At 35.8% G+C, this 18,419-nt stretch overlaps 1 protein-coding gene across 14 annotated transcripts in view; it reads right to left on the bottom strand.

The window, feature by feature from the left end:
• Nucleotides 1–18,419, bottom strand: part of THOC2 (THO complex subunit 2) — a 113,614-nt gene that overhangs the window by 21,383 nt on the left and 73,812 nt on the right. For 9 of the 14 annotated variants that reach the window (XR_007124677.1, XM_047715065.1, XM_047715069.1 and 6 more), the window contains exons 16-26: nucleotides 14,534–14,630; nucleotides 13,829–13,922; nucleotides 13,345–13,425; nucleotides 11,629–11,725; nucleotides 9,341–9,458; nucleotides 8,582–8,761; nucleotides 7,621–7,785; nucleotides 2,985–3,260; nucleotides 1,749–1,890; nucleotides 1,137–1,294; nucleotides 100–228 (exon numbers count right to left, since the gene is read on the bottom strand). Coding sequence is in view for 13 of the 14 variants with exons in the window: in XM_047715065.1 (XP_047571021.1) it covers nucleotides 100–228; nucleotides 1,137–1,294; nucleotides 1,749–1,890; nucleotides 2,985–3,260; nucleotides 7,621–7,785; nucleotides 8,582–8,761; nucleotides 9,341–9,458; nucleotides 11,629–11,725; nucleotides 13,345–13,425; nucleotides 13,829–13,922; nucleotides 14,534–14,630 (1,537 nt within the window). In the remaining variant the exon portion in view is untranslated. The remainder of the gene's footprint in view (nucleotides 1–99; nucleotides 229–1,136; nucleotides 1,295–1,748; nucleotides 1,891–2,984; nucleotides 3,261–7,620; nucleotides 7,786–8,581; nucleotides 8,762–9,340; nucleotides 9,459–11,628; nucleotides 11,726–13,344; nucleotides 13,426–13,828; nucleotides 13,923–14,533; nucleotides 14,631–18,419) is intronic. The other 5 variants (XM_047715070.1, XM_047715075.1, XM_047715076.1 and 2 more) reach the window with 2 other exon arrangements.

The raw sequence follows: 18,419 nt of genomic DNA, 5'->3' as shown, positions 1-18,419 counted from the left end.
ACACTGTTTTACAACTGAATCTTAAACTCCGCTTCCCTTTCAGAACTGAACAACCTAAAGATTACATGGGTAAAATGTAAGGGTGTTTATTAACCATACCTTTTCATACGTGGCTCTGTCACTATGCCACCTGGTCACAGTCTCTAACATGCAGCAAAGAAATCTCCCATATCGACTAGCTTCATTTTCGGTACAGCTTGCAACTGTGTAAATTATATCAGAGAAAACCTACAGGAAGAATGTTTGAAAAATAAAAATAAATCAAGGTCAAAATTAGTTCAAAATAGTAAAACATTGTTATAGCAAATCATAGTAAATTAAACAGGTTAGTTTAGTCAAAATGTATCTTCCCTTTCTTTAGTCACAATTCCAGAAACCTTTAGAGATTTTGGCCTTTGTGAGGAAATAGCACATTCATAAAGCAACAACAAACTTTTATTTTAAAAAAACTGATTTACAATGACAGTGGAAAAAACTATCATTATTATTACAACACAACTTCTTCAACGAAGACTTAGCCATAGATATTACTGGAGTTAGGAGGACAGTAAGCAGAGACGAGGCTGACAGAAACTAGAAATAGGCAGCTGACATGCTATGACATATACTACATTTTTAAACCTCAAATGCAGTCATTTACTATTAAGAAAAAAGCCAGATGCAAAAATACATAAATGTGACTATACTGAAAAGCATCCCTGCTTTTATGTATGTGCGAAGGTATAAGCTGTTTTGTTTTTTGAGGGGGAGAAGGTGAAGGTTAAGAAAAGAGTTCTATTATGACAAACATATAAACCCATATTATGAGTTAAAAGATTAACTAGGAGTGCCTACTACATGTCCGGCACTATTCAAAGCACTTTTGTGTACAGTGACCCGTTTAATCCTCACAACAATCTTGTGAAGCAAGTACTATTATCCCATTTTACAGGTAAGAAAACTGAGGCACAGAGAGGTTAAAAAACTTGCCAAAGATCATATAGCTAAAAAGGAGCAGAGCTAGGATTCAAGTTCAGGCACTTGGCTCTTGAGTTCATGCTTTTAACCACACACACAATTAATACCTCTATAGATTATAATGTTTAGCTATCTTTGTGTGAGACTTTTTTTTTAAGGTTGCAATAAAAAGAACTTACTCGATCATAGCAAAGAAGTGTGGAAAAATTTGGAGTTTTCTGTTGATGTACCAATTCAACAAAACGAGCACAGTAAACGGCATCAATTGCTGAAAAAATACATCGAGGAAATATACACAGCTGTAGAAATTTTGTGATGGTCTCATTTTTGGTAGATTCTAAAAATAAGGGAAGAATATATTAAGTGGTAAACTTCTTCCTCAAGTGCCTCAAGACCTCTAAACATGACAACATATTAATTTTAGTGTAGAGAATGCTATAAAAAAAACCCACAAACTCTTTATAGTTTGTAACCAAAAGGTCATGCTTGGAATAAAACTTTCATTTTCACACTATGAGCATAAATTTTCTATCTATAACTTCTCCAGAAACATGATTTCATACAGAAAGGTTGGATGATAAATTGCTAATATTGTAGTTATAAGTTAATTTCACCCACAAACTAAATTAGTTCCTTCAGTGAACATGTGAGGTTGACTCTGCATTAATGAATAACCAAAGAATGGGATAGTGAACACTGAGCTGAAATACAAACATAATATACTTCAATACCTCTGAGGTTTGCTTTTGTAATTTGGCAGTAGTATGAATGTAACAGTTTCAACAACTTACTTGCTAAAAGCCAGTTGTCCTTTTCCAGTTTCAGTCTCTGTAGAACTCGCTGTACATGTTCCATCTGCTTCTTTTCTTCTTCAAGAAGCTTGTCCTGAAGGGCAGTACAACGCTCTTTCTCTTTTTTCTTTTTATTTGGAGGCTACGAAGTATAAGTTAGATACTTTTCTAACTACACGCACATTACCTCCCTTCCTTTTAATTAAAAAATTCAGAAAGATCAGTGCTGGTATTTTATATTAACTACTTCACAGGGATATTGAGGAGTCCACCTGAATGTGCTTTCACCACCATTCAACAAATCCAAAATCTGGTTTTCACATCAAAACAGGCTACCTTCCTAGCACTGATACTTTTAGTCTCAAGCATCAAGTCATCTTTGACTCTTCCTTCTCCTTCATTTCAGCATCCCAACTGCTTAAAAGTCTCATGCATTCCTACTACCTCCACCAATAGTCTATGTTCTCAGTACTTCACAATGAATTACCCTAAGAGTTACCTAGCTGGACTCCAGCCTGATGCCAGTCCCTTCCCCTAACAAATGCATCTTTCAAGCCACTGTCAAGGGTAATCTTTCCAATATACCGTTTTTTACCATTATCACTTCCCTGCTGAGGAATCTAATATAGCTCCCAATTTTATCGTCTTCTTTTCTATACTCTGGTTTCTCTTCAGATTGCATAAATCTTTCGCCTTTTACTAAAGTCTTCTTTTCTAACTTTAACTGCTCTACATAATCTGGTCCCACCCTAACCATTCAAATTTATCACTAAGCCCATTCACTACAGTAAAAGTGGTCTCTTAAAACCTTAAATTACTTCACACCTTTGCTAGAGCTGAGCCGCCAATATGCCTCTTTATTTCCAAACCTAATCTATCTTCAAAGCCTATCCAGCTCAAGACTCACCTCTTCAATAAATCCTTCTCCTAAAGAGTTCCCCTTTTGGGAACTCCTACTGTTCTTGCAATTGGAGTCCCATGGATCGTTTTAAGTTGCTAACACAGTCTTCAGTTAGAAAAAAAAGGGCAAACTCAAATACCTTTTGTGTGATCATAACTGCCACATATTCACCAAGCCCCTGCCCGCACCCACTCAGAGGTCACCATTAACTCACTTAGGAAAATACTATATAGCAATAAGATCATAGCTTTAAGGAACCTGAACTAATACAAAGCATGGGTAATGTCAACTTAATACCATGAAATTACTATACTTGAGCTACTAGAGCCACCTACCATTTCCTGATTGTCATCAATTGCTTTCATCTGGACTTTAAGTTTATTGACTTCCCGTTCATAGCTGGTGTGTGGAACTGCAAGGTCGTACATTGTCAATGACCAGAATGTGGCATAGAACTGAGGGCTGATGTCATCCCAAACTTTGGAAACATGTAAGGAGACCACTGCTTCATGGACAGGAGCCATCACCATTTCACATGATGTAATGTACTTATGAACTTTATGTTGCTGTTTACTTCCCTTTTCCGACTTTTTAAGTTCATCATATTTAGACTGGAGATAAAAAGTAAAAACAAACACAACACAATTTATTGCACTAACCTTCATAGTATAAAAGCCTATGTTCCCTTTTCGAGAATCAGAAGACAACCAATAAAAACTGTTGTAAGAATTCGAAGTTCTTACCAATGACATTTACTTTAAGATAAATCAACCCTGGAAGCTGTTCTCATCTTTAGTCCTATGTGCTCACTAGGAGCTTTTAAGAAGATTCTTATTAAATCTGACCTGTTGCATAATAAATAGAGTATGTGTACCCCCCTCCACCATCCATATCCCCAACTGTACTCTCTCTTACTACCACGACAAGGATTGAACATACAGGGTTTCCACTCCTGCTTTTAAAATCTTCAAGGACACCAAGTAAAGGGTCTTAACACTGGTAAAGAGGCATAATGGAACTAGTAACAGCCAATCAGCACAAGATGCTTTACTACTACACATAGCCCTTATTGGCCACTATAATTTGTCAATTAAGAAAGTGGGTCAGGAAAAAAAAAAGAAAGAAAGTGGATCAGGGGTGCCTGGATGGCTCAGTCAGTGGAACGTGCAATTATTGATCTCAGGGTTGTGAGCTCAAACCCCACGTTGGGTGTAGAAATTACTTAAAAAATAAAATCTTTAAAAAAAAGAGTGAGAAATAAATTGGATCAACATTAAGAAAGGCTATGAGAAAGTTACTATAAGACTGCTAAGTAGGGTGACTGACTATCCAAGTTTGCCAGTGAATGAGAGGACTCCCAGCATGTAAGAGTATAGTGCCAAAACTGGCAAAGTCTCAAGCAAACTAGGATAAACTGGTTACCCTACTGCTAAGCTAAGTAAGACCTTCTTCTTTTTTTTTTTTAAGATTTTGTTTATTTGAGAGAGTGAGCATGCACGAGAGAGAGCAAAGGCAGTGGGAGGGGCAAGAGAGAAAGGGGAAAACAGACTCTCCACCAAGCAAGGAGAGCCCAACATAGGGTTCAATTCCAGGACGCTAGAATCACGACCTGAACTGAAGGCTGATACTTAACCAGCTGAGCCACCCAGGCGTCCCTAAGTAAGACTCTCTATGAATGGATATGGTATGTGGAGTTTAAAGCATGTGGGAATTGACACGCAGCTTTTTTAGACCAGACTGGTTTATCCTATTTTGGAAGAGAGTCGGAGGAAGGCCATACTCTTGAGAGTATGAGGAAAAGAATCTGTTAGTACAATGGGAGGGAGCTACCTATTAGTTCATAGAGTATAACACCAAATGTAAAAAAGAAAATAATATTAAAAAAAAAAAAGAAAATAATACAAAGTCTTGTTGCTATTGTCTCATGTCCTTCAGTCTCTTTAGGATGAAAATTTTGTTTGGATTAGGCATCATCCCTGAAGAAGAACCTAAGAGGAGAACTAAAACTCACTTCTTTTTTTAGAAAAGCATTTAAATCATCAGTTTGTGCTACACATGGAATCCAGAACTAGAAGGTCACAGGTCAAAGGTTCCACTTCCAGTTCTGCATTATGGTAGGCAAGATTCTTGGCTCCTTACACTCCACCTGTCTTCCTTCCTAAGTGCCTCTGTAACCCAGGCTAACTGGACTAAAGATATACCAAGTACTTTGTTTCAGAGGGTATCTTAAGCACCATCTTACAATTATTATAACTACAATCTGAGAATCTCTCAATTTTTCTGTAAGTGGAAAGATTTACCTTGTTACCCCCATTTTAGAGAGCATGCTGATAATTACGGAGACCAAACAGGTGAAAAACTACAAACAATATTACTTATGAGAGAGAGGTCCCAATTACATCACAGACCTGAGAGATTAGCAGCAAGAATAAGGAAGTGGTTTTGCACTTTGAGGGCAGGTCCTGTCGATGGTAACCAGTATCAATCTATGTGAGGCAGAATGACATCTGCTAAGATTCTAATAAAACAAAGGATAAGCAGAACTGAAACTACCTGTATAGGACAGCTTAACTACCTAATTCCGGCAAGATCTAGAACATGAACTGGAGGAAAGCCTTTCTTTCAGAACTGTGTTACATGGTGGGTCTCAACAACAGAACTGAAAATTAGGTTTACAGGTACGTGAGGGTAATGATGTGGTAAAACAGCCCCCATATCCCCAGTCCTTGGGTTCTGAATTTGTCACTTTTATTGCTAGGTACTGATCTAGTCCCTATCTAGTTAAAAAAAAATTAGGCTTGATCAGAAAAGACAACTATACTTCACATTTAACTAGGATGAATAGTTCCTGATATAAAGTTAGTTGAACTCCCTCTTCAAGCTTACACCTTTAGTCAAATGGAGAGGCGTAACAGCTCTACTTCTCAAGTCACCCAGTGCACTACATCTATGAAACAGAACTGATATCCACAGTTATTGCTATATTTCTAATTCCTGTTCAAAAAGCTCTTGTTGGCCCAATAACCTGAACAGTGTGTGGCTGGCTGAATTATTCCCATTGAGAGCCTACTCAATTTATCAATTTATGGAAGGTCCTAACAGTCCTCCAATACTCATACCCTCTCATCAAAGGCTCTTCAAGAGAGGCTCTCACCCAAGAAGAAAAAGCAAGGATCCCCAGGAAGTCTGGGTGTCCATCCAGTGCAACCAAGGTTACCAAAGAACTCCTTTTCCAGAGGGTGTTATGGGGTCTATTGGTAACAGACTTACCCCTGATTTGGCTATATAGTCACCTCTATAGAGTTCTTTGTTTTCCTCTGCAACCCTGAGTGGGAAATGACATTTCTTTGTTTAGATTTTTGTATCTCTTAAATGACAAAGACACAATATTTTACAAAGGCTATAGAAAAGGTAGTTATTGGTATGAATGACCTACTCCGTTCCTGACTGGAAAAATTCAGGCAACCAGGTGTTCCTGTTTGCTAAGCTTCAATATAGCTGATTAGTGTATTCACTTCTCAGTAACACACAGGGCAGGGCAGAATTCCTGAAATGAAGCAACTCTCCCACCTCAGTCCTTCAAGAAATCAGGTCCCCTGCCTGCTGTATAGCTGAGACTTATCTACTGAAGGGTCGGGTGACAATGCAAGACCTAACTACACAAAGAGAGCACACAATTTTCTGGATTGAAAGATTGTAAAGGTGGGGAAAGAGCCCTAATACTACCCCCACCCCGTCCCCTTTTCCCTTCTAGAGAATATAGCATGGTATTGCTGTGTAAGGCTAATCAAGTGATAATTAAATCAATTAACAGTTACTTGTTAGAGGGAAGTGTGACACTGTAGCAGCTGATATGTAAACACTAACAGCTGATGGTCAATTAAATGATCAATTAGACCCCAAATTTCTCAGTCACTTTTTTCCACACCTCTACTACACAACCCTATGTTCCTACTGAGAACAAAGAAGGGATCCTAGTTTAAGAGAAAGGACCAAGATCTTCCCCCTAGAATCTGTAGTGAAAGCCTTCCTTGAGCAGTACAGACTTAAAACCATTAACAAACAAACAGAAGGGCCAGAATTCAAGCCTACACAAAGATAAAGAATATGCTGGGGCTCCAGTCAGAATGGAGAAGTACTATAGTTTCCGAACATAGGCCTGACTGTGGTCTGAAGGAAAAGGAAGAGTCGATTCCCATTAGAGGTCACTGCTTTGCAGGCAGGAATCCAGGTGGCAGTTAGAGAAGAAGAGGGAGGGCAGTCTCCTCTTGCCCCAACCATCCTTACAGTCAGTACTGGGATGCCCTACTTGGGAAGACTCTGGTTTGCTTCTGTGCTTTTCTCTTTTTTGTTGTCTCATTTAGGTGGAGAGAAGTAAAACAAGAACTAAGAATACCTCTCTGAGAAGTTACACAACACAGCCTACAAGAGTTTTTAGAGTGTTTGGGGATGGTTAGGTCTGTCTGTCTCAAGGTAGTATGAATAGCAAGTCAACTGACAGGGATATTATTCCTGAGGAAAGAGGATTTTCTGTATTCAATAGGAGTTTTTTGCAGAGTCACCAACCATATTTTCCTCCATCAGAATCAATTAGCACTTGTTAAAAAATAAGCAAAAACAAAAACAAAACAAATTCCCAGGTACTACTGAAGGTTACTACATTAGAATCTAGGGACAGAGGATTGAGGGGACTGAGTCTCAAAGATGCTTTGCTGGTGACTCTCATCTATATTAAGGTTTGACTGCTACAGTTCTACAGGGCCCTTAAGATATCAACCTGGACAACTGGTGGTATAGTACTAGTAAGACTTACTTTTAAAGGGAGCATTTTCATTGTACACTGTTCAGAGATGAGTACTAACAAAAGAATAACTCTCTAAGAGACATAATCTGTATCTGTGTCAAACTAAAATACATTTACAGTTAAGAAATAATTCAGAATCATTCTTGAATGGCAGCAAAGACACTTACCGAAATATGGTGTGCATACATTGGCCTAGACAGGAAAAATGCTGCATCATGGGGTGTATGAAATTCATTACAGAGCACATCAATTGAAGGCACTCGCTTTATATAATCTTCTGTGCTTAGATTAGATGCTAAAAACCCACCGAACTGTACCAGGGTATCATGACACTAAATTTAAAAAATAAGACAAAAAAACACAAATGTGCTACCATTTTATGAAACCAATATAAAAATTTTCCAAAATGATTATAATGTCATTTTAAATGTATTTTGATTAACATTTAAGAATTCAAATTTTACAACTTAAAAGAACTTTAGAGACAATCAATAAACATCATCATGTAATCATATTACCAAATAAGATGTGAAGGCCCTGAAAAGCTGATCAATCTAAGGCTTTAATAGTCAACAAATTCTCAAGTTCCAAGTTATTGTTCATCACTTTTAGTAACAGGATATATTTACCCTACATCACATACAACAATTTTATATATACAGAATTTCCTTGCCCTTAAAAGAGGAAAACTTCATTTATAAAATATATGGGATCTTTTTTCCCTTGTAATATGGTTGGTGATAAACATATTTTGTAAGCTAATCACAGGTTTTACTGCTTAATATTTATGGGTATATTTTATAAAGATCACATCTACTTTGTTCTGATTGAAATTTCAGATTTCCGGAGATCAGAGAAGATATGAAGAGCAAACTAACAACTTGAAGTTAACCACTTAACTAGTAGTTAACTAGTAGTTAACTAGTACTACATCTCCTAGAGTCTTCTCTTAAATACCGTAATATGCACAGAAATAGCCCCTATTTCCAGAATGTCTAGTTTACATTAGAGCTGTTTCACATTCATCTGATGTCCAAAATGACATTTTAAAAATTTTATCACATTCCATCTTTTCCATTATCAGGATAAAAAAAAATCCACATAAACACAAAAGCCACTTTAACTTGCCTGATCATAGAGTTTTCCCACAAGTTTCAAATGTTTCTCTCCACCTTCTTGGAAAATTACTCCATTCCTCTGCTGAGCCATAAGCAAACAGAGAGGAAGAGCAAGATCATGGTCCAATAGTGCATCCTTTAATCTCTGGGAGGATTTTTTAGTGTTTCTTATCTGGCCAAAATAACCACCCTACATAAGAGAAGACATAAATTTACCAGTGCACACTGCATTAAAATACACTTTCTGATTTGAAAAAGACCCAGAAAAGGCTCAGTTACAATCCTGAAGATAAAAAACTTTACATTCCTTCCCTTTCTTCACAAATTTATTTTAGTGATACTGTTGTTGATTACAGTCACTAGCTTAAAGATAACTGTCAACTGTCTTTCAACTTCTGCATTTTTTCCATTTTCCACCTTGCAGTCCCTCATAAAGGATTATTCTTTATTTGGTATGGAACAGATTCAACAATAGAATAACTATATTCAGCTTTACACCAGTTAGGATATCAAGGACCACAGAAGACTTGATATTTACTTCTCTTACAGATTTAACACTGTCTTTTACACTTTGTTTCAGCTTTTTGAAAGGGTTAAAGTCAGTAGTATATCTCAATTTTTGAAAGGGAGGTGAGGGCAGTCATGAGGGAAGGGTACATATGACTTTGACATTTGGTTTCATGTACTTGTGTGTTGTCTGGAGTCTTTAGTATGAGCATGCGTATATCTGAAACTTAAAAAGTCAATTAAAAAAATTAGTAACTCTCACCTCAGCTTTTAATTGCTCTCCACCAGTCATGGCTTCTAGTTGCTCCATCGTCATTTCCTCTGTAATTTCTATTCCTGCCATTTTTTGTACCACTTCTTTCAATATAAGCAGGTCAAAACTATTTAGAAAAAATAAGAAACAGTCTGTAGTTGAAACTTCAAACATAAAAGTGACAATATATACTATAATTAGTATGTTGAGAATCCCTAAATTATTTGTATATAAATATGAGAAGAAGGGGCTGGAGTAGTTAAGGAAAAACTGCATTTCCAGAACTATAATGAAAAATATTTGGGGCATGTAATCGGTTTATGCTTATTTTAACTTTTTCCTTGGGAATAATTTCAAACTTACAGGTAAGATGTAAAGACAGAAAATAGTACAAAGCACATCCATATGCCCTTTACCCCAACCTCGCCTATTACTAACATTCTTACTCCTGTTCACGTTATCATTTGTGTTTTCTCTCCCTCCTTCCCTTTCTACACACACACACACACACACACACTTTTTTTTCTTAACCATTTGGGAGTAACTTATGTAGTAAGCAACATCATTTTAAAGGCACATTTTACCCCTAAAATTCCAAAGGATGTATTTCCTAAAAATGAATTTCCTAAGAATATAATCTCTTAACATAACCACAGCATAGTTACCAACTTTAGTAAACCTAACACTGATATAATACTTTATGTTCATATTTCATTTTTATCAGTTTTCCCAATAGTCCTTCACAAAATTCTTTTAATGTTTTTCACTTTTTAAATTCAAGTATAATAAACATAGTTTATATTAGTTTTAGTCAGGTACAACATAGTGATTCAACAATTCCATGCATTATTCAGTGTTCATCGTGGTTTAAGTGAACTCTTATTCCCCTTCACTTCTTCATAGTGTTTTTTTTATCCTCCAGTACAAGGTAGCCAATACATATATATGATGGTATAAAGCCATCTCTCTAAATAATCACACACACTTGGAAGGGATGGAGGGAGTGAGGGAGTGGAGAAAGAAAAGGAAGGGAATGGAAGTTCCAAGTTCTGGTGTATGAACCTAAGACAACAGCCTTAAGAACATCTGTTATTGTGCTAATAGTTATGCATTTTAATTCTCGAAGTTTAGAACTGTCAATGAAAATAACTTATGACTTTCAAGATCTTCTTTAATTAGTTAAGTAATGAAGATAAAGTAGAAACCTTCTTTCCTACAAAACAAATACAGATGTTTTTCCAAAGGTAAAGCCAGACATACCCAAGACACAAGTTAATAACAGACAAAAGGCACAGTTTTTGAAGATTCTTAAGTGCTTACTCTTTCACCTTGTCTGCCTTCCCTAAACATAGTTTATGAAAATGAGAGCCTTCATGCAAATTAGTTTGCAACAAGTACCCAAAAAAGTTTTAATTTTTCTTTAAACTATCTTTTAATTAAATACTATATTCATAGTACAGAAAATTGAGTTATAGATTTAAAAATAACATTATGTTCTCCTAGTCCATAGACACAGGAGAGTAAAGTGTATAGGAATGGTGGAGAGATGCACACAGTGTAAATGATATGCCTATAAAATCCTAAATCTAAATTTTTTAACTTTTCTCTAATTCTCTAATAATCTGTCACAAATTACTGAGGTAATACTTGTGTGGAACACCAGATAGCTTTACAAATTTTTGTTTGCTTTCTACCAGAAAGTTTTGGAAAACAATTTCTAGTTCTTTGATTCTCGTCAGTCTACTGCTGATGAGGTTTACTAATTCAAACTCTAAACATTGACAGTGGTCCAGAATAAAATAATAAAACCCAGTATTCATAAAGAAGACATTGTCCAAAAGGTATGTAAGCCGTATGAATCTCTGAAGTTCAAAATCAAAAGAAACTGTGTTTTGAAAATACTGTATACACCCTCAAAATATGTTCCTACCATATGCTTATTAACGTAAAGGCCAATTACTGTCCAGCAGCACAATCAACAATGCAATACGTTTTGTCATAAGAGGATTTACAATATACCATATAAACCATTTACTCAAGAGCCTAACAGGTAGTCAAAATGAATTGTTTTTTTAATGAGTTACATATATAGCCAAATATTATATTTCTTTCTGCAAAAAAAGTGTTTATATATGAAATTACAATTTCCTTTATTTAAAGAATTCCATATAAGTGAGCAACTATTCTACTTAAGCCTACAAAACAGTTTTTCAGAATAATAGCAATCTCAATATCCCAATACCACCAGAAGTATTCTAATTATTGAATTTCATTTACATATGATTTGCTATGAATACCTTTTGCCTGCCTTTAGCTGATTAGCCACATACTGAAGAAGACCAGCAAGATCAATTGGATATTTACGAAAAACTGCACCACAGAAACTAGCCAGACCTATATGAAATAAAAAAATAGGGCTTTTAAAAAACAGTTCATAAAACAAAAAAAAAAAAAAACACAGTATTAAGTGGCATTTCTCAACTAACTCAATTTCTAAAACAAAATGAGGTAGGAATAATTGTACTGCTGATGCCACTGAATGGAGTTTTACAATTAATAATAGCTAGTATTTATTGAGCATACATATGCTAAGCACTATACTAAGTAAGTACTTTACATTAATTAACTCATTTAATTTTTGCAATAATCATCTCAGGTTGGCTTAAACCCATCGATGAGGAAAATTTGGAACAGATATATCATGCAACTTGTTCATGTCACATAGTTGGTATGAGGTAAAGCAGTGATTCAAAGCTATACGGCCTGACTCCAGAGCCTGTTGGGCCACAACAATTAACCAGGCCACAACAAAATCTTGCAGATCACTCAGTAAATTTGAATGATCAACAAAACACACTAATGAGTCAATCTCTAAGGAGCTGCACACAAAAAAATCTCTCAACTAGAAACATACTGCTAGTTGTGGAGAGGCAAGGAAATAGGTAAAGCATTGCCAGACCAAGAAGCAAACAAAAGACCAATTTTAACCAATAGTCCTTACCGCATTATGAGTAGGGAGAAAGCCCCAGTCAAGACAAGAGGAGATCCTAGTAAAATCAAGTGATCTGTGGCCTTTTCAACAATTATTTGCTGAGTACCTTAAAGCATAATGGACAAAGCACAGGTACTGCCCTCAAGGAGCTTACAGTCTAGTGAGGGATACAGAAAAGTAAGCTGAAATAACTGATAAATAAAAGGTTCCATGGGAGTACAGAGAAGAGCACCTAATTCTGACTTTTGGGTAGGAGCATTAATAGGGAAAGTTTTCTGAAAAAAAGTGACCTCTAAGCTGAAATCTAATGAGTATATAGATATGGTGGAGGAAATGAGTAGTCATGGAAGGGTATTCCAAGTGGAGGCAATACATGTACAAAAAGGCCATGGAAAGTGTAAGTATTCAGTATTAATGGAGGAGGGGCAAAAGATGAGCCTAATACACCGAGTAAAAGGACCCGATCCCACAAGAACTCACTTGTATGACTTAATGCAAATTTCAGACTTTAAAGGGCAATGGGGAGCTACCACAAGATTCAGCTATCAAACACAACAGGTTGAAAGAAAAGGGAACTCACAGCTGGAAATCAAAAGCACAAGATATTTAAAATGAAACAATCACATTTAATCACATTAACAATCACATTTTTTGTTCTTTTAAGATGACTGAAACCTCAGGATGGAAAGGAGAGAAAGGAGAAGAGTTCCCTTAAGATTAATTCCTCTAAAAAAAAAAAAGATTAATCCCTCTAAAATAATAGAAGAGAATTTTTATCTCCCCAGTAATGCTTGCACAAATTCTATGAGAGCCAATATTGGACTCTTCAGTTGGAAAATGAGTAAGTACTATGAACTTCCTCACACAGCCGAAGACTTAAGAGACACTCTGAGAACGAGCTGAGTGGCTAGGTATTTTCAAGACCTCTTTACAAATAGGCCCTTAGCATTAGCAATAGGATACTTAACATGGTAATTACAACAGATGGAAATTTCATCCTTAGAAAAATAAAAATACTTACTCTGAAGCCAACTTGAGATGGTTGTGTCATCATGTTTCATTCTCTCCTTTTCTGGATTAGCTAAAGCTTCAATGATACAATCTTTTGCACATTAAGGAAAAATTTTAGTTCAATACATCTCTAACAAAGACCCTTTAAATAATAAGAAAATGCCACATCTTGGGGAAAAAATAAAATTGTTAGCTTCAAGTTATTACAGATTATTGAAAATTACACTTACTGTAGTACCAACTTTTACATCTTTCACCAAGCAAGACATATTACCATGTTAAATAAAGTTGACTTGTTCTCTCCCTATACACAACAAACACACACACACAAACTCCTGACTACCCAACCTTTAGACCAGCCAATGGAATTAACCTCATATGGTTATTAATGGAATTCAGAGTGAAAAAGAAAAATAAAAAGAATGAAAACAAATGTTCACCAGTTAAGACCTATGAAATGTGAGATTTATGTATTACTTCACTTGAAAGGATACAGGCCAAAACATCATAATTCAATGAAGTGAGGTATTTCAATGAATCTACTACAGGTGTTATTAAATTATCATACTTCTGTATTTGTGACAAGATCTGGAAGACAGCAACAAAAGACAGATAGCATTTACTCATCAAAAGGGAACTTTTGTGCTAAATAATAGCTATACTTTTTGCTTTTCAAAAGAATGCTTAAAATTAAAGTAGCTTCCTTCTACTTTGTATTTATATAAAACCTACTATATTCTATCATTTCTTAGGAAGTATTTTCTTAGGCTATATTCTTTAATTAGGAAATAATTCCAGGACATATAACTTGACTTCTGGAATGATAAATGCCAAATGTCTTTCAGAAATCTTTCTAAATATGAAAGCATTACGTCTGAGTCACAATGAAATGCGATTCAAATATTTCTAACAACTAAAATCAATAAATAATGCATCTCTTTATTAATATTTTTCTAAATCAACATGGGGTAAATAAAACAATTTAGACTGTTTGACAGTAGCATTGTTACATATGACCAAAAAAGCAGATCAATGTGTTAAATATAGTGTATGCTGTTTTATTTTTAGAGTAACCATACAGTCTCATTTGCTAAAGATTTTTTCCCTTAAAACTATCATTTCTAAAACTTCATCATTCCATTTCCACTTGTGCTGATTTAAAGACAACAAAAAGGAAAATCCCTTAAAATAATATTAACCTCAAAACATACATAATCAAACAAAATGGTTGGATTGCTGTGGCTCAACTTCCCAATTTGTCTTCCGGAAGGCTTCACATTTTCCTTGGTTAGACGCCTAAAGGGGAAAAATGGTGGCAGAAATCATGTTAAGTCTTTTCCCTTATAATGTTGATAGCTTTGTTGTATCATAAAAAAACAAACAAAAAACAATTCTTTCCCAAGTATCCAAAAGGGATCCATGTAAAACCACCACATTTTTCATATACATTACTATAGGACTTAAGTTATTTTGGTTAGGCATTCTCCCAAAGGGTATCAATGCTGAACATTTATAATACATACACTTCCATTTTATAGAAATAGTCTAATAAGCAAAAACTCTTAATGTACTCTACAAATATATAAAACTCCTCTTGAAGAAAATCATCATTATTTTTTTAAAGATTTTTCTATTTATTTGTCAGAGAGAGAGGGAGCACAAGCAGGGGGAGCAGCAGGCAGAGGCAGAAGCAGGCCCCCTGCTGAGCAAGGAGCCCGAAGCAGGACTCAATCCCAGGACCCTGGAATCATGACCTGAGCCAAAGGCAGATGCTTAACCCACTGAGCCACCCAGGCATCCCAAAACTCATAGTTATTTTAGATTTAGAAGTGCTCATTTATCAGTTTAGGTATCAAATTCAGTGTAATGCAATCAAATACCTCATACCATCTGTCTAAGTTACCCTAACAGAGTAAGAGCTACCAATGCTGCATTCCTTGATAGAGGAAGTTCTCTGGTTTCCGTGTAAACAATTTTTGAAAGTAAACAATTTTTTAAAAACTCAGTTCTACTCCTTTCCTTCCTCTTTAATTCTTCCTCTGCTCAGTATTCTTTTAACTAACATTCTGGAAAACTTATCTATGAAACGCTTACAGCTCAAAATTATTACACAGCATCTTAAACTCTTCTGATATTATACAGTAAATCTAGAAACTTAAAAAAACTGATGACTAGGGGCACCTGGGTGGCACAGTGGGTTAAGCCGCTGCCTTCGGCTCAGGTCATGATCTCAGAGTCCTGGGATCGAGCCCCGCATCGGGCTCTCTGCTCCGCGGGGAGCCTGCTTCCTCCTCTCTCTCTGCCTGCCTCTCTGCCTGCTTGTGATCTCTCTGTCAAATAAATAAATAAAATCTTAAAAAAAAAAAAACAAACTGATGACTAAAAGCTTTCTAGAATAAAAATACAATGCAATGAAGCAAATAATGAATTCAATTGATAGTTCAAGGAATGGGACCATTCTGGAAGTAACAAACTTGATAATTATGTTAAGAAGTTTCTCCCTTTTTTTGAAGATTTTATTTATTTATTTGACAGAGATCACAAGTAGGCAGAGAGGCAGGAGGGTGGGGGGGGGAGCAGGCTCCCTGCTGAGCAGAGAGCCCCATGCGGGGCTTGATCCCAGGACCCTGAGATCATGACCTGAGCCAAAGGCAGAGGCTTAACACACTGAGCCACGCCGGCACCCCCTTAAGAAGTTTCTTGTGACAAAACAGCCATCAATCAAAATTATTTCATCATCAATTGCTCCCCTTTCCCATTCTCCATTGTCCAGTTTCCTTTTATCCCACAGAAAAGAGAGACCAATCATATTTGAAACTTTGGCTATACTCTGTTCCACCTTTAAACGTACTGCCACCTGTCCTTCCTTCTGACCCTACTATTTCAGGTGGTCCTCCTACTTGCCAAAACAGATCCATCCTCTCTATACCTTTTATCCCATTCCCTTCTGCCTCCACCCTGGAGGGAAAAACAAAAAAAGTAAAAAAATAAAAGGAAGACTTTCTTGATGATGTCTTACCCTTAAGCTACCATGGTGTCTGGCATATGGAACACAATCAATGGCCATCTGTTGAATGAATTACTGAATGTCTTACAGCAAATGCATTTTTTAAACAGTAATCAAAACTTGAGAAATTCTGTAAGTAATAAATTAATACATTCCATTCCCAAAATACAAAGTTTAATCAACACCAAAATCATATTGCTCAAGCCTGGTGAAATAATTACAACGACAAAAATCCAAGTACATTAACTACACATACTCTTCTCTGATATGTATTTTTATTAATCAATTCATTCATATTAATGTCTTCTATAACAGGCAAAGAGCTAAGCACGTGGAATACAAGGATGAATAATAGCTCCTACTCTCAAGCTTAGTCCAGCTGGGGAGAACAACTTAACCTATTTTTTAAATTTTACATTCTTAAATCCAGCAAGTTACAGAACAGTATTTATTATATGCTATCAATAGTATAAAGGGAGAGAATAATGTTTTTGCATTCACCTATATATACACAAAAATCTCTGGGAGGATAAATAAACTAAACAGTGGCTACTTTTTTCCTTTAGGAGGACTGAGCCAATGGAGGATGGGATGAGAGACTTTTTATTATCTACCTCTTTATATTTATTGAAATGTAAGCCATGTGAATGTATAAACTATTCAAAAGATTAGATAATTAGATAAAAGAAAATAATCACAGCAATATCTAAATGGTATGATAGCATCATATGTACATGGGACAGCAGTGGTACAAGGAACAGTCAACTGTGCTTGGCAGTATGTACTACAGAAGGCTTTGTGAGGAGCTAACACTGAAGCCCACCCTCGAAGGATGATGAGGTCACCAGATTGAGAGAGGAAAAAGAGGTAAGGGAAAACCTGTTCAAACAGAAGAAACGAAAAATATATGCAAAGAAAAAGGAGACCACAGTACATTCAGGGAAACTTAACTGACTGAGCTCAGCACAGCTGGAGGTAGAATTAGCTGGCAAAGAGGTTGGAAATGGGGAGAGACAGAGTGTGAAAGATGTCTTACATCACCATGTCATAAAGATTGACATATAACCTACAGGCAACAGTTAGTCACCAAAGGATATTGAAGAAAGAATAAAGAATAAAGGTACCATAATACTCCAGATAAAAGAAGTCAGTGGCAGTAGAGAGTAAAGACACAGATTCAAGAGATCTGATAATATTTACTATACAACTGACCCCTGAACAACACAGAGATTAGGGGCAACAAATCCCTACACAGTCGAAAATCTGTGTGTAATTTCTGACTCCCCAAAAACCTTAACTACTAATAGCCTACTACTGACCAGAAAGAAGCCTGCCTAATAACATAAACAGCAGATTAACATATATTCTGTATCTCATATACTATATTCTTACAATGTAAGAAAGTTTTTTAAGTAAGAGTATTACAAGTAAGCTAAAGAAAATGTTATTAAGAAAATCATAAGGAAAATACATTTACACTACTGTCAATACCGTTAAGCTTACATTGTCTATTTACAAGATAGACAGTCTGTCAGCACCCACACCAGTACTATCTTATATGATACAGAACACTGTAGATGTTATATGCATCACTAACACTAGACATCAAAAACGAAGACAATGTGAAAAGAAACTCGTATTTATTTACAGGTATAATGATTCATGCACTGACAACAAAACAGCAACAATATGATTGCTTTATGGCAGCCTAATATAATTGATATGATTGCCTCATGGTAGCTTAGCTTATATGCTAAAGAATGAATCGTTATCAAATTTTTATGGCATATAGCATTACAGTATATTCATAATACAGTACTGGAAATACTATTACTTTTTTTAAAAACCCACTTACTGTGATAGGCTGATAATGCAGTTTGTCCAATTACAAGAAAGGCATATTACACAATAATAGAATTCTTTGAAAGCAAAGTTATAAAAGTAAGAAAAGTAAGAAAACAAACACATTATTAATTTTGTTAAATATCATTCACCTATGCGTATGTAAGGATAAGCTACCCACTTGCATACAAGTCTTGCACACAATATCCTACGTGACGATGATAAAGAGGACACAA

The sequence above is a fragment of the Lutra lutra genome, chromosome X (assembly GCF_902655055.1).
Source record: "Lutra lutra chromosome X, mLutLut1.2, whole genome shotgun sequence".
NCBI classification, from domain to species: Eukaryota; Metazoa; Chordata; class Mammalia; order Carnivora; family Mustelidae; genus Lutra; species Lutra lutra.
Note: the sequence above shows the minus strand (reverse complement) of the source record. Positions and strands in the feature narration are given on the sequence as shown.